The 25,521-nt window shown below is 40.5% G+C and overlaps 2 protein-coding genes across 15 annotated transcripts in view; one reads left to right on the forward strand and one right to left on the reverse strand.

The window, feature by feature from the left end:
* Positions 1 to 11,288, reverse strand: part of CRYZL1 (crystallin zeta like 1) — a 31,719-nt gene extending 20,431 nt beyond the window's left edge. For 4 of the 6 annotated variants that reach the window (XM_033091793.1, XM_033091832.1, XM_033091821.1 and 1 more), the window contains exons 1-3: positions 10,836 to 11,284; positions 2,507 to 2,578; positions 1,501 to 1,578 (exon numbers count right to left, since the gene is read on the reverse strand). In XM_033091793.1, coding sequence (XP_032947684.1) covers positions 1,501 to 1,578; positions 2,507 to 2,578; positions 10,836 to 10,934 — 249 coding nt within the window. In that variant the 5' untranslated portion in view covers positions 10,935 to 11,284. Of the gene's footprint in view, positions 1 to 1,500; positions 1,579 to 2,506; positions 2,579 to 10,835 lie in introns of all 6 variants that reach the window. The other 2 variants (XM_033091811.1, XM_033091801.1) reach the window with 2 other exon arrangements.
* Positions 11,289 to 11,576: 288 nt separating this feature from the next.
* ITSN1 (intersectin 1) overlaps positions 11,577 to 25,521 on the forward strand; it is a 186,140-nt gene continuing 172,195 nt past the window's right edge. For all 9 annotated transcript variants that reach the window (XM_033133309.1, XM_033133327.1, XM_033133317.1 and 6 more), the window contains exon 1: positions 11,577 to 11,841. The gene's annotated coding sequence lies outside the window, so the exon portion shown is untranslated. The remainder of the gene's footprint in view (positions 11,842 to 25,521) is intronic.

Here is a 25,521-nt window from a genome sequence, read left to right on the forward strand (position 1 = left end):
GAGTTAGGAAGCAGGTGGGAACAAGTGATGGATATACATAGGGAAATTGCTATGTAATTTCAAACTGGCATTTCTTTTTTTAAAGGATAAATTATTTATTTTTGAGCAATTAGTGTTTTGTTAGACTCTGACCAAATTAAGTACTTGGCTTTTGAAGAGACAGACTGTACCCAGATAAGCCTGTAGTTTAAGTTCCTGTCATTTATACTTTTATAATAACACCAGAGCTGTGGGACACATTTGTCGGTATCACAGTATTTTAGGGACAGTAAGTAAAAAGAAATTGAAATAATTCTCTTGTATATTTTTTTATTTTCCAATTAGCTCTCTTGTGTATGGTTGCCAGAAAAGTCTCTTTTTCAATGTAGAATTTCTTACATTTCCTTTTATATAATTGAAAAGAGATAACATGACACTCATAGAAATATTGGGTGTTTCACATTATTTCTTTTATGTACACTTTTACAGAGCTATAATCATGGTTATAGCAATTGCACCCTGCCTTCTTCACTTACCATAGGCATTTTTTTACATTACTACAGTTTTCATAAATGTTATGTTTAATAGTTGTGTAATATTTCATTGAATTGATTTTATTATAATTACTATTTCTTTCTGTTAGACATGAGATAATTTCTTAGACTGGGATTTTAATGAATTTTTCATAGTTTTAAAGAGAACATCCCGAAAGGGTGGAACACAACCCTGCAAACAAGGAGTACTACGCGTAGCCCCAGTGAAAGGACTTTTGCATCTCACAAATTCACTTCTCAAGTCAGGCTCATGTTACAGAGCTGCCCAACGGAAGCCTTTAATGTTCTTCTGTAATTTCCCTAAATGTGACTTCATTACAGAAAACTTTTAGATTCCTAGAAATTAGGGTGACATTATAATCCAATAAATTAAGGGTCCAGTAAAACTATGGCATTAATCTTTACAAAACTGAGTAAACAGACCTGTTATATTTATCATTGCACATTTAACCAGTCTACCATTTGAAAACTTCCCATGTATTTCATGATCGATAGCGGAAGATTATTGTGGGGTGGGGTGAGGTTGCGAATGTGTGTGTATGAGAGAGAGACAAAGAGAAATGATTAGAAGAATATGAACTCTATCTAAAGACATTAACTAGAAATATCTATAGAATATACAGTTAATAAATTAGTCGATTAGGATTCTATATTTTTACTATATTTATAAGAATAATTTCTTCCTTGGTTATAGGCTTTAGTAATTATAAATTCTCAGCCTTTCCCAATGTAAAAGAGTTACAAGGTATTTTCATATAACAATATAAAATACATGACTTCAGTTAGACTAATAATTTACATTAATGAAGAAATACAGAAATTCACATTAAACTTTTTCCTAGCTATTCTATTCTTCTGAGGATGATAATTTCTTGACACTCAGAAGTCAGTTATCATGATACATTTGTACAGTAAATATACTATGAAACTCTCATTTGACTTTTGACTAAAATGAAAGCACCAATACCTTTGTATTTATCTGGCTCAGAGCACAGGCTTTAACTTGAAGTTTCACATAGTTATCCTCTGTAGCAGGAAGATTTTCCTAGAATCGAATGTTAACAAAACATCACACATTTCTCTGACAACATGACTTTGTGTTGTGAAAATTTTCGTACATAATTGAACAAAATTAAACAGACCCCAATCCTTATAGCTAACTTAATTGAAAAAGCTGTAAGTAATGATCTAATAGTATACTATTAAAAATAAAAGAAATTGGGGCCGGCCTGGTGGCTCAGGCGGTTGATACTCTGTGCTCCTAACTCCGAAGGCTGCCAGTTCGATTCCCACATGGGCCAGTGGGCTCTCAACCACAAGGTTGCAAGTTCGACTCCCGCAAGGGATGGTGGGCTGCGCCCCCTGCAACTAAGATTGAACACGGCACCTTGAGCTGAGCTGCCGCTGAGCTCCGAATGGCTCGGTTGGTTGGAGCGCATCCTCTCAACCACAAGGTTGCCGGTTATCTTGCAGCAAACCTTTCAAACAATCACGAATATATGAAAATTCTCTTACTATGCTTAAAGTGCTTAAAGTGCTAAAAAGCTAGTAAACATTTAAAGCTTAGTGAGTAAGGTAACTTTGCAAAGCTCAAAAATTTGTGTGGAAAACGCTTTTCCACCTTTTTCATTTCACAATTTAAGAATTTTCTGAAATATGGCTACAATCTGGAAAGTCACTTCATTGTGGTATTCAGAATAACTTGAGTTAATTTTGCAACATATAAGACTACTAAATTTGTTCTGTTTTCCTATTATCTATATACCACCCTGAGGAACTAAAAACTCTTTTGTAGCAACTCTCTCAAAAATATAATTGTATTACAATATGGACCACCGCTGTTATATAAGATTAAAGGAAAGTAATTTGTAGAGTTTCATTTAAGTTCCATTCAAAGTAACTTCTAAGAGATCAATAAACCTGGGTAAATATACTTTTCTTGTTCCGTTTAATGATTAAACAATTTTTCTTACCCTTTCTTGAAATACAAATGTTATTTCTTCATTTGTAGAACTCTGTTGAAAATATAAGCCTTTCATAGTCACCTAAAAAAAAAAAAGGAAAATATACATGAAATAAACAAACCAACAAAATGTCTTCCGGATCAAATGAAAGCAAAAATTAAAAAATAGTGCTGGCGGGGGACGGCCTGGTGGCTCCGGCGGTTAGAGCTCCATGCTCCTAACTCCAAAGGCTGCTGATTCGATTCCCACATGGGCCAGTGGGCTCTCAACCACAAGGTTACCAGTTTGATTCCTCGACTCCCGCAAGGGATGGTGGGCTGCGCCCCCTGCAACTAGAGGGCAACTGGACCTGGAGCTGAGCTGCTCCCTCCACAACTAAGACTGAAAGAACAACAACTTGAAGCTGAACGGCACCTTCCACAACTAAGATTGAAAGGTCAACAACTTGACTTGGAAAAAAGTCCTGGAAGTACACACTGTTTCCCAATAAAGTCCTGTTCCCTTTCCCCAATAAAATCTTAAAAAAAAAAAAAAAAAATAGTGCTGGCAAAGGATAAATTGACAACTATAAATGTAGTCTTTAAACAAATAAATTTAAGTAACGGTTCTCAAAGTGATCTCATCAGAGAATTTGTGACAGTCTCTGGGTAGTCTCATGGAGAATGGGTTTATAGTTCAACCTGTCACACAAAAGTGAGCATGTACTTAATTTCACTTTGCTGTTCAAGAAAAACTATTAGACATACTTGAAAGGAAAAAAAACTGAGGAGGGCCAGAGAGTTCAATTTTAATCACCAAAGGTGTCATTTAAAAGGCTTTCAAAGTCTTATACAAAACCTTTAAAAAGGAAAAAGTGGACTATTTAAGACACTGAAATTATACCCCTAATTCTTCTGTAACAGTTTATAACCATTTAACCTGTATTCTGTGGATTTCTTGAAGCATCTCTAAGGATTCCAGTTGTTTCTTTATTTTTATAGTAATTGTATGGCAGGACTATTTATTAAATATAAATTTTATAAAAGAATAAAATACACATAAAAAAGTGCACAGATTCTACAATGTATAGCTTGCTGAATTTTACAAAGTGAATATGGCTATGTCACAGCAGAAAATGCCTAGCTAGAACTCCAGAAGCTCTTTTGTTCCCCTTCTGGTCAGTACATCCCCCTCCTAAGAATACTCAATATCCCGAGTTTTAACAGCACAGATTAGTTTTGTCTGTTTTGACTTTTTATAAATGAAATCATACTCTTTTATGCCTGGGGGTTTATATGTCTCAATATTATGTTTGTTTCACCCATGTTGTTGCTGGTAGTTGCAGTTCATTCATTCTCATTGTTATTTAGTACTCCATTGTATGACTCAATTACAATTTATCCATTCCACTATAGATGGACATTTGATTGTTTTCAGTTTGGGGCTTTTACAAATTAATCCTGTTAAGAACATTCTTGTACACACTTCTTGGTGAAAGTACTTATTACATTTATTTTATGAATGAAGGAACTGAGTCCTGCAGAGGTTAAGGCACGTACCCAGGGTCTTCTAGCATCAGCTGGGCCAGAGCTGGCACAAACCAGGTGCTGCCACCTCCATGGTGATTTTTGTTAACCACTGTATTTAATGGTTCTCTATTGAGCTACTAACATTAGTTATTTCCCTTAAAACTAGGATCCTATGTCCTTTAGTTTAGGATTGACAATTATTAAATGCTTGCTGATAAAACTGGCTACATACTTTGCAGAGCCCAATGCAAAATGAAAATGTGGGGAAGCTTCTCCAGAAATCATTAAAATTTCAAGATGGTGACAGCAGAGCATTAAACCACGCTTGGGTTCACGCTTCTGAGCATGAAGTCCAGTACAACGAGCTACGTCCCATGCCCATCAAACCAGCTTGCACGTTTAATCTCAGAAGATCCAATGGAACCATATAAATGGTTTTTACTGAGTAGTTCAGCAATGGTTGCCACTTTCTACAGTAAGATAATCAAATGCTGGAACAGAAATGATACACGTTCAAGATGTGTATAATTATGTATGTAGCATGTATCAACAAAGTATATAACAACAGGGTGAGCTAGGTCAAACGACTGAATTCTAACCCTTTGGTTACAAAAGGGCTTTGTGTGTGTATGTCAATGTGTTTGTTGGCATGATAGAGAAGAGGGGAAGAACCTATGCACAGACACATGTTATTTCCTGTCACATCAAATCTATCCTCTTCTGCCTAGCTTTCAAGGCTGTCTGAAATGCATTACCCACTGCCCCTAGTCTACCTTACTCCCTCATTTTTCCAACACATACCTTCTGTCTGACCTAGTCATTATGACTTCACACCATATGGTTTCCCATCTCAGGGCTTCCAGGCATTGCTTGTTCTCAGAGACTAAGCTGTATTTACTCTACCGATTCTGCGAATAAAGCTCAATCCTACTCCCTCTCTGAAATCTCCCCCAGTGACACTCAATTACCCCATCTGTTCCATGCATCTAGATATCATTATACGCTAACAAAACCTTGCCTTATTCACTTACTAACTAGTGTGTTTTCCCAGCTATTGCTTAGAAGAATCAATACCCTTTATTAATAAATAAATAAATCTCTGCTCTTACCCAGTCTGGACTTATGAGAGTTGACTTTTTGAGAAATGGAACATTACCTCAGCACCACCTTGATTTCAAAGCTTCTCCTTTTGTAGTTCTGGAAGCCACTGTTTTCTCTGCCCACTGCATCTTAAAACATATGTGTCATCTACCAGATTAGCAGTCACATGGACCTCAAATTGCATGCATCCCAATTTCAAAGACCCGGGAAGATATGCACTAAAGCAAATATTATGTACATAATAATGCCACTATTTCTAGTCAGGTTGTTCTAAATGGTTCCTCCAAATTTTAGGTTAAAATTGGCCTGGCTGGTAGGAAAAAGAATGTTTAGTTGGTCCAATAAAGAATCATGTAGGAACAAAAACAACCTCAAAATTACAAAATGCAGAGAAGTGTTTTTACAAAACTGGCAAGAAAATTAAGGAAAAATTATGTTTCACAAACCCAAAAAAGGAATACTGAGTTCTTGACACTAAGAAGATGGTAGAATGGATAGTATTCAAGGCCCAAAGAGTCCCTTAGGTATAAGTCTAGATTAAATGGAACACTTAGTCCATCACTTAATAAAACTTTTATTGAAGGTAAAGATACTAGCACACAGGAAATAAAATAGCTTAACAACACCTTATAAAATAAAAATGTGAATTAAAATATGTAACACTTATGCCATTTCCAAGAATGAATGTCATGTAACTTCAAAATTATGTATTTTACTGAAAACTTTCCTTTACCAAAGAAGTGCTTTATAGAACTTTTAAATGACAACAAACCTGTTTAAAAATATAGGCTATTGTGCCCTATAAAAAGCATAAAGATTTTATATTTTTCCATGTACATCAGATTTTAAATACATTTGATGTAAGTTCACAAATTGAGGACTACGTTTGTAATACTTTATATTTTTATAATGGTCACACATTAAATATATTTAAAAATTTGGAGGAACAAAAATTATGACACCTATTTTAAATAATTTTTGATACAAAGCAGAGGACTCTGTGTACCTTGAACATTTGCTATATATAACACTTCAAGAAAGTAGTTAATAAAAGTACTGATCTTTTAAGGGACTTCTAAAAAATCAATAGGAAGAAATTTCCAATGGCTTCATCTTAGTTATACAGCAACACGAACACCACTTGCTTTTCTGCTGCTGCATATAATTCCCCAAGGAGCTCATCTATTAATAATTATACATAAAGCCTCTACATATCATTCTTCAGCTACATTTCCAGATCAAAAGTGTTCTACATATCAGATCAACCTCAAATTCAAGAGACATAAAACTGGACGCATCTTTCCCCAAAATAAGATTTTGCTGTACCAATCTTCAGTCATCAAGGATATCTTAGTCTATCATAATTCCTTCCTTTGTATGAAGTTATTGACCATAAAGCTTCCTTTTTTCTTTTGATGTTCTGGCTTACCTGCTCATTTTTGGTTTTGATGGGTATTAGCACAAGTGAGGCACTAACAGTGTTAATGCCTCAGGCCTGAGCTAGGGCCACAGGCTGTTGAATGGCTTCATTTCTTTCCGTCATCCAATCCGTTACTCTGTGGACAACTTAATTCCTGAAAATCCAAACCTTTATACTGGTATGCTCAAATTTCTATCATTCGCCACCAAAAACTTTGCAATATTGTGGCCACTTCAGGTTCAGGATTCAGTTGTAACATTTCTAACCCACCCTCATTTTTATTTTAAGGAAAGCATAGATATTGTCAAGCAACTAGGCTACCAAAAAAACCCCCAAAAAACAAAAGAACCAGATGGAGTCAACTCTGAAACGTGGCCCCATGTGCTCATCATCATGCCAGGACTATTGCATAGCATTATAACACTAGCTGGATTGTTGGGGACAAATCTTCAGTTATGTTGACGAGTTAATATTAAGTTTTAACAGTGTTTACCAATCTGTGAGACTTTTCATATTTAACCACATATCAGATAAAGAAGCATGTCAAGCCACGTGCCCAAATGTTTGGTTAAAAAATATGGTCAATAAATTAAAGTAACTAGATGGTGTGGTTTAAATACGTGGGGACAGAGCCAGGAGTGCAGTTTCCAGGCTCTCGGCCTCACGTGGAAAAGTGCTGGCTCAGAGAGTAAATGGCCATCAACTGTGACTGGATGGCCATCAGCTGTGGCTAGTTGGCTGTCAGCTGTAATCAGTGTGCCATTGGCCACTAATATAACTGCCAGGGCTATGCTAGCAGAAAATGGGGGCTAGCAAGAAGATAGTGGCTGAGCTAGCAAGGGCGAATTGCAGAGAGGCGCAGAGGATAGTGATATGACTCCCCTATCTATGGCTCCGTGGGTGTTCCTTTTTGGCCTCACCATGTCCTGCATTCTTAATGTGGGGAGCGGGACCAGAGACCTTGCATGCCACCTTGAATGACAAAATACCATACTTTACAGGCTGTGGAAAATGGTAGTCCTAACTAGATAGGCCAGTTCTGCTTCTTAAAAGAGGGAGTTGAATGCATGGTTTTAACAGCTGGAGGACATGTCTACACTGTGCAGGCAACAGTGTCTAGAAATCTGTCCACTCTAATGACACCATGCACAAGCAATGAGTACACAGGTGTTTTGCTACATACAACTGCACCGCTCTCCTGTGCCTGTTACAAGATGGGTACAGGAGACACTGTGATAGTGGCTCACACCTGGCTAGACGCTAGGAAGCATTTCTAGCTAATATTGTGTTATAAGAAGCCTTACTTTCGCATTTTAGGTATATAATTTAAACTTCAGAAAATGCATGAAGTTGCATGGTCCCTATCTGGATACACTCTTACAGTGGCATCATAAATGGGATTCAAGCATCAGTTGACGGGGGAGGGAGGTGAGATGACCATATTCAAGTCTCATCTAATTATGACAATCTAAATTTCTATGAACATTATCAAGATATACTCGATTGAATTTTTACATGTGTGACATAATCTTTACATCTCACATAACCTGAGATCTAAAGGTAGGTAAAGAACTAGGAAAGAAAAAAATTTTTTCATTTTGCTATAAGCTTTAAGCAGAAGCAAAAAATCCCCCAAAAGACCAGCATTTGCTTGGAAATGTCAAGCTGTATATCTTTGCATCAAGTGGTATCCAACATGAGTCTGTCTTGAACAGTGGCTCCCAACAATAACCTTTAGAATCTCAAATTTTTGATTAACTCTCCTGCCTCCAGGAGAGCTTAACTGTTATTATTTAATGATTTAGAAAATACCTTTTCACTTAGGGTTCTGACTGGAGGCACTCCCCTGTAGTACCTCTAGGGGGTGGGTAGTGGGTAGGTTGGGAAGTGGGATGGCCATTATATCAAAGATTGGACATCTTTGGTCCAGTTACTATTCAATGTAGGGCCATTTAATATAGTTAAGATCCAAAACAATAGAAACGTAACTTTCTGAACATTTATATTTCTGAATCAGCACCATATTTTCCCATATTGTACTACTGGGGAAATGGAACCAACGGTGTGATGAAAGTATTCTCTTTGTGTTGGCTTAATCATGTGACACTGGGAAAATGCAGGTGGTGATGAGGGATATAAGCAACTGAAGGATCTTCAAATCTTTTACACTTTCCCTCCTCTCCAAGTGATTTAACCAATCTTCTCCACTGACTATCATCATTGCAGTTTGTAAATGCTTAATTTTCCAATTTGCTATAGGATCTTAAAGAAACCATTTCTTGCTTCAGATGCAAAATATAATAGAAATTGTAATTTTGATTAAATATTTGCTAATAAATTCATAATCAAGAGAAAATAATTTACAGTGTCATATTTATTATAAAGTATAAAAACAGAAGAAAATTGTTTTGCAAAATACTATATTTTAGCAGTGTGGATATGTGTATTTTCACTCTTCTACTCACAAAACCTCTCCTTAGTTCCAGGTACTACGGTTCAACAGGTCTAGAAAAATCACAAATAAAGTTGTCCTTGTAATATTCGATGTCAAATTCACAAGAGCAAGAAAACATTCATTTTTATCAATTAAAAAAACATTTCACTAAAAACAAAACCAAAAAACACTGTGATTCCATAGTAAAACACTTTAAGAATTCCTTAGTTTTTCCATCTTTAGGGAGGTACACAAATGAATCAAGACACATTATTGCCCAGGGTATAATACTGGTCCAGAGGCCTAAATATCTCGATGGTTTGAACACTCTTTTTCAATCCAGAACTTTGATTTTGAATGCACGGAACTGACAGTTGTAAAACTATCAAAATATTTCACTGCACCTGACAGGCTACGGACCTTGTATGGGGAACCCTCTCTGTTTCAAATCTGAACATTTCATCCCCTGCCAGAAACTGGAGCAGACGCATCAATGAGGTGAAATTAGTGATAAAAGATAATAATTATACATTGCAGTGGTTGACAGATAGGATTTAGAAGTCATAACTGACCCCAGTTTGAATCCTGATTCTCCTTCTTGCTAGCTATATGACTTTGCGCTATTTAATTATAATCTTCTGGGCCTTAGATTTCATATTTATAAAACAGAGATAAAAGTAGTAGTTACCTCAAAGGGTTGCTATAAGGATTAAAGAATACATGCAAAGCACTCAGTACAACACCTGGCACAAAACAAGCATTCAGTAAGTGTTGGCTATTTTCACTCTTATTTCTGCAAATTGGGCAGAGAACCTCTAAGGTAGTTCAGAAGCCCATCTCAAAGAGCAGCAGAGGGTTTGGTCACATGGTCACATGCAAACCCTTTTAGCTGTAACACCTTTTAGTTTCTGCAGTGGGCAACCATATCATCTGGATCTGCGCTGTCCAATAAGCCACAGGTGGCTAAGGAGCACTTGAACTGTGTCTAGTCAGATTTAAGATGTGCTGTAAATGTAAAATATACATCAGATGTTGAAGACAATAAGAAAAAAAGTATAATATCTCAATTAAAAAATATCTGATTGTATGTTGAAATGATAACATTTTGGATATACCAGATTAAACGAAACTTATTATTAAAATTGATTTCACGTGTTTCATGTTTTTTGATGTGGTTGCCAGGAAATTTTCAATTTTGTAAGTGGCTTGCCATTGTATTTGTTTTGGACAGAGTTGATGTAGAAGCTTGCAGCTCGTAAGGTGGACCAGCAGCACCTGGGAGCTTGTCAGAAACGCAGATTCTCAGTCTCCCCGCAACCTACAAAATCGGCATCAGCACTACAACACGTTCTGAGGTGATTCTTATGCATTGCTCCAGAGTATCATCAGCTGTTTATCTTAAAAGGGCAAACCTGGCCCTATAGCCAAATAAATGCGAACACTCTTGCTTTATTTAGGTAACTGCTCACCAAAAAAGGAAAGTGAAGGAGAAAGCGGTTGCAGAGTAGTAAGCGAGAAAGAAAAAGAAACTCAAATTATAAAAACAAACAGAAAAGAAGCAGATGGGGGTAAATCCAACCTGGGAGATTCAGTGGAAGGGAACTTCCAGACTTTTGCCTCCATTAAAGGTGAAGGGAGATGCAAACTGAGATAAAACTTACAGTCAAAACCTGTAAGGACCAGGAAATCGCCAGTCAAATCAAGTCTTACCCGCCCCTCTGCGCCCTTAGTTAAGCTAGGCCTGGGCCCGAGGGGATATGAGGTGCAACGCGAACCAGCACCCGCCGCAGGGCTGGATGGTTCCGCGAGGCGTCTCTCGATCTTTCCTTCAAAGCCCTGTTTCCCAAGACACACGACGCGTTTCCCCGGACTCACCTGCCTTCGAGCGGCCCTAACGGCCTGCGCCTTGGCCACCGCCACCTTCGAGTCCTTCTGCAGAGAGCCCGCCCCCGCTGGCCCAGGCGCTGCTCCCATTGGTCAGGCCGCTCGTCACTCCCGGACTCCCGGAGGCTGTAGAGAACGCCATAGTAACTGAACTCCGAACTACATCTCCCGACATGATTTGCTCCAAGGAGAAGCGAGGCGCCGCTCAGGGGCTACCAATAAATGAGTGAAGTTGTAGTCACCTGGATGGGTTCCGTTTTATGCAAATTTAAGTTAAAGGTCACACCCCTTCTCATTCTAACCGTTTACCCTACAACCTTACTAGGGCTGTGCCCCGCCTCCCTCTTGGCCTCCACGTTATTCTCTCCTTTAAAATCTTCCGTAACTAGATTAGCTGTAACTAGCGTCTCGCATGGCAACAGATGCACTGAAATCATGGAACAAAATCTCCATACGCCGGGTCTAGGAGATCCCAGACCGGAAGCATCTGGTTACGCCTTTTGGAAGGTGGGCGGGGAAGGATAATGCTATGCCCGTCCCCTTTGAGCTTGCGATTGGTTTACTTGGCTGTCACTCCATCCACTTCATTCGTTTCTGTGGTGGGCGGAGCTAGAGACGGGGCGGGGGCGGTGAGGAGGTGCCTGCCTCTTCTTCCGATTGGCAGGCTGTTTGTCCCCACCTACCTGTGGGCGGAGATGGAGGGGTGGATAAGGGAGGGGCAGGCAGCCGAGGGAGATGAGGAGATAGGCGGGAGCGAGGGAGCGAGGGAGGGAGCGAAGGAGGTAGAGAAAAGCGGAGGAGAGGGGAGGGAGCGCAGCTTGGTTGCTCCGTAGTACGGCGGCTCGCGAGGGAGAATCCCGAGCGGACTCCGGGACGCACGGAGAAGCGGGCGGGCGGGGATGGTGTGCGGGGCTGCGGCTCCTGCGTCCCTCCCCACGGCGAGTGAGCTGCACTGATTTGTCCCTAGGGCGGCAGCGCAGACCCGCCTGGAGATGAGGTGAGGAGCTGGCCGCTCGGCGGCGGCCTGGACCCGGGAGGCGGGGGCGGGGGTCCATGCGGGGGTCGGCACGATGGCCGCCCGGGGCGCCGGTCCAGAGGGCCGAGGTGCGTCCCGAGGGCCGCCCTTCACCCTTTGCCGCGTGCCGGGGAGGCGCGGCACCGGCGGCCCCTTCGCTTCGTCCTTCCCCATCCTCCCGGGGGCGGCGGTGGGGTGGCCCGCTGGCCGGCGCCAGGAGGCCGGGGAGCCGTGGCGGGCTGAGGAGGTGGCGGTCGCGGGACGAGCTTCGGGTTGAATGGGCGTCCGCAGCCCTGGCGGGCGGAGCGGGGTCTCTCCCTCCCCAGGGGGACGTGGGGGCGGTCGGTCCTTACAGGGCTGACCTCGCTGCCCTCCGCCGCCTGAGCGTGGCGCGCTGGCCAAGCCTCGCCTCCCCGCCAGCCTCCCGGGGATTCGGGGCTCGCGGGGAGCGGCATCGCGCCGCCCGCCTCTCCCCTCGGCCTCGAGTGCCCGGCTCATCTCTCTTTCTGTCTCGTGTGCCTGCACAGCGTTTGTCAGTGAAGGGCAGTCAATGCCGTTTGGCCCTAAGTCGCCCTGCCGGGGCTGACTGATGGTATTTAACAGAAAGCGGCTCTCCTTTTAGTGGGAACGCGTTCCTTCCCTTCTGCCGTTCCTCCTTCCCTTCTTTACGCACAGGCACGGTTTTCTGGTGTGGACCCAAGGCACAATTGCGGTCTCTTCTTGCTTGAACGAGGAAATGTAATCAGAATCCCCAGGAAAAGGAAACCAACAAGGAATGGGTTGCACCTTCCTTTACTTAATGTTTGCCTTTGGATTAGCAAGCAACTTCGTAGATTACATTTCCTATGGGCATCTTTTGTTGTGATTCAGACTGAAGCAGATTTTGCTTTTGAAGAAATAGATTAGCGGCTTCTCAGTTGAGTTGGAGGCTATGGAGATTTTTGATAGCCTCTTAATATGAAAGTTTTCTTTAGAACTTTGCGATCATCAGTGCTATTGTGAAGGCAGCACCAGCCTGAAATTTCAAATACATGCAGACTCTGGACAGACACTTTTCTTTATGATTATCTGCTGGCATCCTGCTCTTGCTATTTGCGTGGTCAAAGGGTACAAATAATAAAAACAAGAAAAATAGAAAGTATAGATTAAAAAAAACCCCAAATACCATAGAAACAAATGCATCTGAAAAATCTCAATTCTGTCAACGAGGAGACAGTTTTACTAATCTCTTTGGACCGTTGAAGTACAGGCTCAGAGATTGCATGGATTCTGTAGTGGGCAGGATCTGAGAGCAGGGACTGGGGCCAGGACCCAGCAGACCAGATGGTTTGTGTAGTGCTCCTTTTAACCTCTGAAATAGGAGGAATGTATTTGTTGGGATACCTTTGTTAATTTGATGACTTAAGGTACAGAAGCTTAAACAACCCTCCAAGTTATGATTTCCACCTGTCAATTATCTGAGAATAAAGTACTATGTTTCTCTTTTAATTCTTTTTAATGGGTTACTTGAAACATTTATATTGCTTTGATGTGTGTTTGCTTATAACTTAAAAAATATTTTTAATATTGAATTCTTTCTGTGGGAGGTTTGTAAAGAACCCAGGAACTTTTAAGTAATCTAAATTGAGAAATAGGGACACTAGTGATGACATTATAACTATTTAAAACTCCTTTACATAGCTCCAGTTAAGGAGTTTCTGTTAGAACATATTTTTTAAAAAGCATTTTTAAATCTAAGAATGTGTCTATTGAAATTGCTGAGGCACATGGTACCTTCACAAAACTCTATTATTATTCTACCCAAGTAAGAGAGGAAATGAACAAATTTTTGATGTACTTTGGAATCCTGGATTGTTCAGATACTAAGATTGTGAAATAGGGCATAAAATGAATAGCAAGTTAGTTCCGTGAAATGTTTGTCCCTCTTAGCATTTTTTTTTTTTGCACTTGACTAGTAATTTCCTTTTTCTTAAAATGCTTATCTCTAATATTGGTAGTAGAAGTCTGCCTAAGCTCATCTTTTCCCCATATGCCTAGATTGAGGCAAATTCAAATCTTCCATAAGAGGTTAAGGAGGAAATGCTGGTAAATTACTCTAACTCATCTTTTTAATTTGCTAGATTTGTGAATTGCAGAGGATTGATTAATTACATGAGCGTTGGGTTTATTACTCAGTTCAAATTCCACGGCAGTAGAGCATTCCTTTCTTAATGGCTCCAGGTACTGGTGGTTTTCTCAAAGCCTGGACTTCAGATCACTTACAGCAGCATTAACTGAGGTTCTTGTTGAAAATATGTGTGTTTTTGTTTTTTTGTCACATCCCCTCCAAATCAGACTCCTGGAGGTGGGAGCCTGGAATCAGTATTTTCAACAAGTTTTCCAGGAATTTCTCCTGCTCAGTAAAGCTGGAGAACCGCTGGTGGTGTGCTTCCTTCTCACTGACTATCTTCTAAGACCATCTCTTGAGGTAGATAGCAAGTTTTTCAAGTAACAATGTTTTATACCTTTTGCTGCTAATAAAAACTCACCATGACCCTCAGATAAGTTATATACCTATTATAAACATTTCCGAAGGGCAGAGACTTTGGTTCATCATCTGGAGGAACTCGATTAAATATTTATGAGTGAACTACGTTGCAGCAAGGCCATATTTTAAAACCTTTACTTGTAAAATCATTTTTATCACTTAATAGTCACTGATTTTAGAAATTAGGAGCTAATAAGTATCCCAGTCATTTCGGTAAGTTTGGTTGGTTCTGAAAGGGGAGAACCTTTCTCAAGCATAGAATGCTCAAGCTGATAAGCTGGAAAGAAGGCACCTAGCAAAATATTTGCTTTAGAGGCTCAAAATGTAAATTTAAAACACAATGTAGTGGTAAACTATTATGTTACCACTAAATCAAAATACCATTTTTTAAACTATGATAAGCCTAACATAATGCTATTAAAATTGGTTTCCAAAAAATGTAGAACATTGGTATGTTTTCCAATTTCATATTTCATTCTAATAAAATCTGACCTTCATTCCCTTTCGTAGTCCAGCATGAGACCCCATAAATTACAGATTCTATTATATGGTTAAGGGTGCTGGATAGTTAATCCCTAGAGCATACTGGGTTTGATCACACATGGTCTGTGCCTTTGATTTAGTCACCTAACTTCTCAACACTTCAGTTTTCTCAGCTGAAAATGGGAATAATAATAGTAGATAAAGTGTAAATACTTCTAAGGGCTTACATAAGTTCTTGAGACCTGTTTATTTAATCAATGGTAGTTACAGTGATGATAAAGAATTGGGGTATATAAAAACATAAAACTCATATATATTAATTTTTGTACTACGGCACTTTATGGCAGTAAGTAGAAATCCATTGCTTAAAAAAGAAGTCTTGCAAATTTCTTGGTACTAAAGAAATTGATTGGATAACTAGGCTGAAAATTAAAAGTATTTAGTAAAACAACAAATGTTGCATAAATATAAGTTTTTTCTAAATAAAGATAAATCTTGTCATCACTTTCAGCTTAATTGTACATTTCAGAACCAAACTGATAATCAGTTTATCATGATTAGCTAACATCCCTTATATTATAAAGAACTGCATGTTCATGGTGGACAGACTGAAATACAGAAAAGTAAAAAGGAGAAAACTATACAATACTCATAAGTCTATTGTCTGAGTACGTATCTCTCCAGACACTATTTATGTGTGCATGTGGCTATTCACAAACAATTTTTGGTAACAAGAGATTCTACTATATATATGATTGCTTTGTTACCTTTTTTCCTTTTTTTTTTACATCTTATGAATTATTCCATGCCTATATTATCAATTATGATAGTTTAGTAACAATAACATTCCATTTTATGGATCTATGATAATTTAGCTAATTTATTTCATTAGACATTAGTTTCTTCCACCCCTCAGCCCTCCATTATCAGGAATTCTGCAGTGACTGTCCTCCTGCATACATCTGTGTATCTGCTTGTGAGAGAATCTTTTCCCTAGGATAAGTTTCCAGAGGTGGATTTTCAGGATCAAAGTACATGCTAAGTTTTAAGGTTTTTGATACGTATTTCCAATTTACCATTTAGAAAAGTTGTAGCAATTTGTACCCTTACCATGTTGTATGAGAGTTCGGTTTCCCTTCCTCCCTTTTTTTGGAATGACTTAACAAGTGACAAACCTCGTGAATTATTTTTAGGAAGAATCATCGGATGTCAGTGTTACCTGTTGAGTAGTGTGCTATGGAAAGTCAGAAAATGCTTACACCTGTGATAGTGATAGCTCATGTTTATCAAGTCTTTTTGCAGCATTTTATAAGTATTAAGTCACTTAATCTTCATACACTTCTCATGCTTTAGATGACCATGCCTTGGAAAAGGACGTACCAGTAGTTAAGTATCTCAGAGAGCCAGCAAGTAAGATTTGTATCTGTAGGGCCCAGAACGCTTGGCCACAGTGCTGAACGAACTGCCTGGTTCCTGGGCATGTGTGATAGGCATTGGGGTTCTTTTTACATTCCTGATTTCTGCTTTGGAATAACCTAGAGATTCCCTGATATGTAGTAATTTATAAATGAGGTGGGGCACAAATTAGAACCGCTGTCATTGAGGAGTTAGCTCATAAGCTGGCAATAGGCCTTGTCTGCTCTCGGCACTCATCTTGCAAAGCAGCCTGTCATCCTTTACTTTCGTGGTTTTCCTCAAGTGCCCCTGCATGGAAAACACGATTAAAGTCATAGAGAAGACCAGTGAAATTTGGAAAGGCAGTTCACGTGTGGTGTGGACTTGCCGTGGAAACATGAGACTGTACACAGAAGTGAGATTAGAGAGCCGGTGGGAGGCTGTCCACACATTTCCATGTTGGCCAGCTTGGAGATGTGAGCCGGCCTGTGGAGTTCACATCAGGCAAGCAAAGGCCTCACGGTAGAAAGGTGTCACAGATCCCCTGGGAGACCATCAAAAAACAAAACTTCTGTCACTAAGTGTGAGGGTAGGGTATCATGCAAATTTTGTTGCTGATGTTTGTAGTCCTCTAACAAGGTGCATTTCAAGCAAATTAATCTATTTGAATTCACTAATGCTCTTTTAACCTTTCTCTAGTAGAATTAAGGATCGGTAGCTTGCCTACTAGCTGATTGTCCAGAGAGAGAGCATTAGTGAGATTGTGTTGGCTTCAGCTCCCTGGCCCGAGTTTGTCTCTGCTGCCTAGTGAGGTAGTTCTGCTGCGCCTCCGTTGGAAGGTGCTCACTGCTGTGCGGAGCCGGGCTTCACCACGGTGGTGTGGCAATGGTACTGATTACGTCTCACTCTTCATTGAGTGGTACAGCCAGGAATTGAACTGAGGGATGTGACCGAGTTTTGGATTCAGCTGAATCTGAATGTGAAAATAACAAGGTCATAGCAGTTGGTCAAAGTTTTTTTTGTCCTTGATGGTTAAAATTAAACATTCTCTCCTTCATACAGGAGGGTAGTGCTTTTGATCCCCTCTTGCTTTGGTGAGCATTTGAACTTGTTTCTCTGTCAGTATTGGTTTCGTTCATCCCTGCAGCTTGTTTGCTAGTGCTTCTGGTGACTGGTGGTGTGCATTTGCAAGGCATGGATACAACTCATGGAAATGAACAAAGTTGACTGACTTTTAATGCCATGTTTTAACTTCTGAGACAAATTTCCTGAGCAGTTTTATTGTTCTAACAAGGGCAGTGTGTTGTATCATAAGCCATTGTATAAACACACACACACCATTCCTGTGCGTTATCTATAATGACTCTGTTCATTGTGGATTTAGTGTTTTGTAAAAATCAATTCATTCCTGCTATAAACTTAAGGTAATAGATTTTAGAAGCAAGTAATTATTCAGTTTCTGGAACTATTTCAAACTCAACTGCTCCATTCTTGCAGAACTAGAGTATTACATTTTTTGAGTACTGATATATAAAAGCGGTATAGCTAGCACTGAAAAATTGACCCCCCAAAATGGTGTCATTCCTGGTATGGAGCAAGTTTCAATGAGTAAAGCCCTCCTTTATTTCTCCTCTCTCCCTCACTAATAAATAAAAATTAATGTTTATTATAAATAATGTTAAATAAACTCAGTAAATGGTAATACATTTTCTTGGGTAGTCCTGCTGCCTTTCAGACCCCTTCAGAGATAGTCATCACAATTATTTCAATATTCTTTAAGTGATTAGAGAGATTGAGGAGGAAGAGAACTCGGTACAGGGGTTACTGGAATGTTAGCGCCATGACGGCAGGGAGCTTTGTCTGCGTCGTTTCCTACCTGAGTGTATCCTTAGGACCTAGAACAGTGCCTGGTACACAGTGGATACCCAGCTGTTATTTGTTGGCGTGTGGAATAGATTAGGGTTTGAGGACCCAATTGTTTGGAGGCCAGAGTCGCCCAAGTGCGGTGAGCATGGGAGAGACAGGTGAGGAATAAGGGAGACGGGCTGGTTTGGATTTTATTCAGTCAGTGGAAGTAGGAAGCTAATGTGAGTTTTAAGCAGGGGAGTCCCATGATTTGCTTTTGTTTAAAAAGATCACTCTGTTTTAATTAGTATCTAGGGGAGGGCAATACTGCAGTAATTGTAACCTTACATTACTTCTTTAGTTCAATTAGTTTTAAACCACAGTCATTATCTGTTATCGTTAGTTGTTTTGGTCTCTTAGATGAAGTGCTATTGCCGTTGTGATTTGGTTATTTTAAAAAATCACTTTTTTTCTTATTACAAAAGCAATACATGTTTATTGAAGAAAACTTCTGAAATTATAGATAAGGAAAGACAAAAGAGTACCCAGAATCTCATTATCCATCGATAATGACTGTTCCTACTCTGTGAGGGTCTGTTCATACTCAAGTTACTTTAGCAAGTTGGGTGTGTGAGGCTGCGCAGTCTGGGAGACAAAGGCACCTGAGGGGCTCTGGGCACCAAAGATGGTCCCATCGATGGGGCAGCCTGGGCTGCCCTGGGAGGATGCATCCTGGCGGTAGGAGGAACTACTACACTTTCTAGTTCCTCCAGAGAAGCTGGAAATACAGGCATATGGATTTAATAGGAAATCTCCCGATTGTTATGTGGTTCATAATTTTTATTAAACACGCTGGGGTTCAAACAGAGCACACCTGAGAGCTAAATTCAGTCTTTGTTGCCTTGTCAGTTTATAACGTCTCAGGTACACAGACTTTTGTAGCCTGTCTTTTTGACTTACTATGTTGGAACGTATTTCCAAGACCTTCGAGCACCAGGCCCTCCAGTGTGCTCCCCTGGCAGTGTGTGCCTAGTTCCAGGTCCCTTACCAACTTTGGGTAAAACCACTGCAAAAAGGTCTTAGCCAGTTGTACTTGTTTTATCTTATCAATGAGTCTGAACACCTATTAAATGGTAATTGGCCTTATGCAGTTTTACTTAGTAACCAGCCTCCTTGGTAGAACTCTTCATTCCAGTAAGTAGTGTTTTGGTCGTTTATTGAATGCCTGTCAATATTTTAATATCATGTAATATTAGTTCCACATAAGTCCTGCTAATTAGTGCTAATGGCAAGGATCATCCCCCAAAGCTGAGGGCAGCAGTACCTTGAACACACCTGTAACTCAGTTTAAGGTTCTATGGTTGGGCAGTTCAGAGCCTGATCGGGGGTCAGTGAATCTCTGAGCACGTGCTTCGTGCCTGGCGTTGATCTAGGTGTCCAGACTGGTATCAAGACACAATCTCAGCCCTCTAAGCGTTTTCATTTCTCTTGGGTTTTTTCATGGAGACCATCATACTTGTAAAAGACAACTTGTATTTCTAGAATTTATAATTTGTTTTTTGCCTTGTATATCTTTATTTACATGAACTTCTACGACAGTGAATGCTCGTTACCCTCTCATCTCTTAAATTCAACTTAATTCTCTTAAGTACTGTTAAACTCTAGACTCTTAGCAAAAGTGTAAAATGGACGTTGGTGACCAGTTCGGATGTTGATGATGAGAAAAGCAGTACAAAGCTGGGCCTGTGCAATGCTGTCTGACCCAGTACAAATCCTAGGGCCGTCCTTTAACCTACACATTCACTCCCCACTAACTTCTTCCTTCCCACAGAAGATACAGAGGATTGAACCAGGTTTGGAGACTTGACCCAAGCTGGCCCAATCAGTGTCCCTTTCCTGCAAATTTGAAATGGGCCCGAGAGAGGGCTTTGGCCGTGGTATGCTCATGGGATGGGATTTAAAGGCAGTTCTGTTCTGCTGCTATGTCCAGGGTCAGAGGAAGGTCATTTATTGATGGAGAGAATAAAGCGAGTATCCAGAGAGACACAGAGAAAACACAACCTGAGTCCCTGATAGCTTTAAACCTTTTCTACTCTTTTCTTGGGCTGGCTGCATTCCTGTTCCTGACTTCTGTGAAACCAATATTCTTAACATTACCCTTACTTTCCCCTTTTAGTTTGAGCCAGCTGAGGTTGGTTTCTGTTGCTGTGACCGCAGTGTTCTCATTCTTAGCACCATATTCTTTTTTGTAATACTACCATGTCTCTTACATTCCTTGACTATTATCTGAGGAAGTTGTGAATGTATTGTTTTCTCCATATAACAACATCACTAGTTAAAGATAGCAAGAAAACCAGGGGTACACACATGTAATGTAATTCAGGTAATCACAGTTTTGTTGGCAAGGCCACTTTGCAAATGTGGATGCAGCCTCTGACCTCTATTAAATCAGTTCACATCTCTAGCTGTGGGAAAACAGGAAGGAAGAGATTTTGAATTTACTACCAAATGTCATAACATTTCGACCTCATGCAAAAAATGATGCTAGAGATATTTACAGCATACAGTGTTGTGTGTGCTATGTAGGGGGTGAGTTTGAGGTCTGTTCAAGTGTATTCTGTTCACGCCACTGAAACCAGACTCTTAACTTTAATTTAACTTTAATTTCTAAATATCAAGGAGTTGAATTACAATGTAATTTACCTGGGGCTAGGCTTATTCTTAGATTAGTTTGCTGTCTCATGACAATGTCATAAAAACTCAGCGCTAAGTTTAAGGAGTCCACTATCCTATGGAGTTGGGTGAGGAGAGGGGAAAAAAGTGACAGGAAGAGAAGGAAAGAATTGTATAGAGGACAAAGTTCATTGCTACAATTTTCCTCATTCATAACTGTATTTGTCTGAGCCTTTTCATTTGCAAGTGGAAGAAGCAAAAAGTGCCTTAAGGAAAAATGGAAATGTGTTGATTCATATGCTTGTTAAGTCCAACGGTTCTGATTGGCCTGACTCGGTCACATGCCTGAATCAATCACCATGGCCAGGGGAATACAGAACTCTTATTGGCTGTCCTGGCCCTTTGGGTCCACCTTTTGTACCAGTTGGAGAGGTCAGTACCTAAACTTCTGAAATTAACAGGAGGGAAAGTGGGGTGAGTTACAAGAAGATAGAAGGCTGGGCAGACAAAACACATGTCCAACACACTCATCATTTGCAGTGATCATTTGGAAAGGGACTGATGGTGACTTTTTTTTTTTTTTTATGAGAGCCTTTAATAAAACAATACAAGGACATCAAAGCAACCAAAGGTATGTATGAACTTTCTTCTCAATAAAGTTTTCTTTTTAAATATGCCCTATATGCCCACAGGATTCATGTTGTTTTTCATTCATTTTAAAACGAAATATATTTTACTATTCTGTGATTTCTCTAGCGGGAGTTCAGTGTGGGAGACTCATCTGTAATCTGGTTAGATCCGTGGACATTATTTTCACCAGTTTGACTACTTCTATAATTATAGATTTTTTCAGTGCCTAACAGTCTGTCAGTATTCTCTCTTGGCTCATAGTTGGGAGGCTTTTTAAGTTAAGGTTCTGGAACTGCTGGAAAAACATGCATATACTATGGAAAAGTTGGAGCTGGAAAGGGATATCCTTTCTTCAGCCATCTGCATTTTTTAAATTTGATTCCAGGAAAGATAGCGACTTGACCTTTTTCAGAAGGGTGTGGGGCTATTTTTTATTTTTTTTGTTTGTTTGTTCTAAGAGACTGATAACAGTAAGTGGTGAGAGCTTATGATATCATGAAAAATATGTTGTACTAAGTTTTTAAATTACATATCTGCAGCGTAATTTATTTTACACTTTCTGATTATAATAATTCCAACCAGAAGCTCTAGTTCCTGGATCTTCTTCCTTTTATTTCAGATGATCAGTTTCTTCCTACTTTCATTTCCTTCCATATGCAGCTGGGACCTCAGAGTAGGTAATTTCAGCTATTTTCTTGCTCTATTGTCCTGTCATTTTTACCCTGCAGACCTCCATCGTTAGATCAACTCAACTACTCTGCTTCCTGTATTTGTGCTGCTGAAAGTCAGCTGAAGAAAACCATACAAATGTGGGCTTTTGTCCTTACCTGTTTAGCTGTGTTCCACTAAGTATCCCTCCTCAGCTTTCTCTCCATCCCTCATAGACATTGAACCAAATTTGCCCCTTTTCTCAAGCCTCCCTGCTCTTCCACAGGCTCAACCTTCACTCTGAGGGGTGCTTCTGCTTCCTGCTTGGGGTTGCCGCCCACTTCCCAGGTAGCCCTCGTCCATCTGCCTGTTCACACTTACTCTTTGCTTCTCCAGATCAGAGGGAGAAGGAAGAGGTCGGTGTCTCCTTCCCCTGGTGCTAGGTGCTATCCTTCTCTCTTAACTCTGAGACTTCTTGCCGTTTTCTTGTGCTTGGTCCCTTCAGCGGTGCCACAGCTATAGCCTGCTTGACTGCTGTTGTGCCAGGTGCTGTGGCAGGAGCCAGGAGGACCGTCATGATGGGTCCCTGTCCTCACTCAGTATTTTACTGGGACAGACATTACACCCCCACTCCGCCACCCCCCACCAATCAGATAAATAAATGATTCCCACCTGTTGTAAATGCTACAAAGAAAGTATTCAATAGGACATAATCTAGTTTTAGAGTTCAGGGGAGATGTGACATTTTACTTGGGGTCTGAAGTATGGATCGGAGTTAATCAGGGAAGGGAAAGGAGTTGTTTTGCAGGCTGAGGGGTCAGCACGCGAGCAGGGCCTGTGGCATTCAGGAGCACAGTGTGTCTGAGGGGAAGGCCCTTGTGGCCGCCATGAGGAAATTGGAGAGGGTGCTAAGTACAGACCAGGGAGGGCCTGGCAGGGTGTGTGTCCTTCTAAAGCCCTCCTCTGACTTATGCTCCTTCTCTGTCTCCTGTGTCTTCCATCCCCTCTGCCCTCTTCCTTCATGTCTGCTCAGTTTTGTCTCACTTGCTGCTGGACTCCCTCTCACTGTGGGCGTCTCACTTCCTCCTCTAGTAGCCATGTTTATTGGAAGAGTAGTCTATGTTGGGTGCCTTTGTTCCTGTCACCTGTGGCAGTCAGCTTCTGCCTCTGCCCTTCCATTGGTGATCCCCGTGCACAATTTTCCATCCATTTGTTTCTTGACCTTTCCGTGACATTCTGCACATTCTTTCTTGAGAAACACTCTTGTACGTTCCTCTGCCTTGTGGTTGTGTTTTTTCCACCTTTACCTCTAGGACTTTTCAGCTGTTTTTACCCCCTCTTTTGACCTTACACTGTCCTCCAGTTCAGTCTTCTCTACTCTTAGAGTTTTAGCTACCGTAAATAAATCCTTTTATCTTTGCATACTTGGAGCTCTGTCCTTTCTTCTGAGTTCTAATGCTTTAGCTAACCCCTGCTACATTCTTTGGGCATTTCAGATTCAGTGTGTCTAAAACATAGCCCACCCACCACCTTTCTTCTGACCAACTTCTTTTGATGCCTGTATTTCCCATTTTGGTGAATGATAGTGTTATTTACCCTTCTGTTCATTCTTTAAGCAATTATTTGAGTACATTATTTATTGAGTACATAACATTACATATCAGTAATGTTAGCTACTCTGTGGTATAATAACAAAAAATAGTGTTGGTCTTTGTCCCTAGTTCCTGACACAGATCCTAAGTCCCTTGGAATTTCCTGAGTGGTGGGAGTGTCTTTTGTTTTTCAAAATGAGCCCCTGTAGATCTTACCTGAGTGTGCTAATGAAATGATTTCCAGCCTTCCTGCCCTCCCCCCAACACACTGCCACGACCTCCTGGAAAGGGAGAGAGACTGGAGATTGAGTTCAGTGTCAGTGATTTAATCAATCATGCCTACATGATGAAACCCCATATAAAAATCCTAGAATGATGACGTTTGGAGAGCTTCTGGTTTGGTGGACGCTTAGACCTATGGGACGGTGGGCAACCGTATTCCACAGAGGAGGCGAGGGCATGGAAGCTCTGCACCTGCCTGCCCTGAACTTTGCCCTGTGAATCTCTTCCATTTGGTTGTTCCTGAGTTGTATCCTTTATAATAAAACTGTAATCACTAATATAGCACTTTCCTGAGTTCTGTGGGTTGTCCTAAGGGGTGCTTAAACCAAGGGTGCGGGGGGTAGAGGGGGTGTTGTGGGACCCCTCGAATTTGTAGTCTACCTGGCAGAAGTGCTGGTAGCTTGGGGATACTCAAGACTTGTAGAGGGTGTCTGAAGTGGGATGAGCCCTTAACTTTTGGGATCTGCATTAACTCTGGATAGTTAGTGTCAGAATTGAATTGAATTGTAGGAAACCCAGTTGGTTTCAGAGAACTATTGCTAGAACTCATATCCTGACTATAGAGTATTTAGATATCTAGATATATACAGTCATGCTTCACATAATGATGTTTTGGTCAATGGTGAACCACATGTATGACAGTGGGCCCATGAGATTGTAATGGAACTGAAAGATTCCCGTTGCCTAGTGTATTACTCACGTGTTCATGGGGATGCTGGTGTAAACAAACCGGTGTGCTTCCAGTTGTGTAAAGTATAGCACAAACAATTATGTACATTACGTAATACTTGATAATGATAATAAATGACTCTGTTGCTGATTTATGTATTTACTATACTATCATTATTTTAGTGTGTACTGTTTCTATTTAGTAAAAGTGCTGTAAACCAGTAGGCAGCAGCCTCATACATCTCGTGTTACTGCATCTCTTGATCACATCATTTTCCCTTGTGCTTGGTTTAATCTTGTGTTGTTTCGTACAGTAACGGCTGTATAGGCTTGTAGCCTGGGAACAATGAGCTGTACGGCTGTACCACAGAGCCTAGGGGTGCAGTGGGCTATGTCGTCTAGGTTTGTGTAGGTGCGCTCTGATATTCACAGAACTCGTATCTCAGAAGGTGTCCCTGTAATTAAGCGGCGCATGACTGTATAGACTAGACTCAGTACCTGCTTATAAGCCGAATAGGTGGACGGGAAGTTACAATGTAGCCCTGCAGCCTGGACTCCTCTCCAATTCTGAAGTTGGTTGCTAGATTCTGTCAATTCTGCCTCGGAAATACCTTTTGAATTCATCCTTTCCTCTCTATCCCCGTTATTAGTCCAGCCTTCATCATTTTTCACTCTACTAATTTGCTCTTCTTGGCTGCAGCTTCCTGACTAGTCTGGCTTCCCTAATTCATTTGGTTTTACCTACTCATTCTTGTCGAGGAGTGTATTTGTTCAGGTGCTGCCAGACAATAAACTCTTTCTCTATGGTTTCATCTCCTCCAGACAAGGGTTTCAAACTTTGGTATCAGGACACATGGATACTCTTAAAAGGACTATTGACCTCAAGGAGCTTTTCTGTATGTGAATTTTTTATCTATT

Source organism: Rhinolophus ferrumequinum, chromosome 2, assembly GCF_004115265.2.
Source record: "Rhinolophus ferrumequinum isolate MPI-CBG mRhiFer1 chromosome 2, mRhiFer1_v1.p, whole genome shotgun sequence".
Taxonomy (NCBI): Eukaryota; Metazoa; Chordata; class Mammalia; order Chiroptera; family Rhinolophidae; genus Rhinolophus; species Rhinolophus ferrumequinum.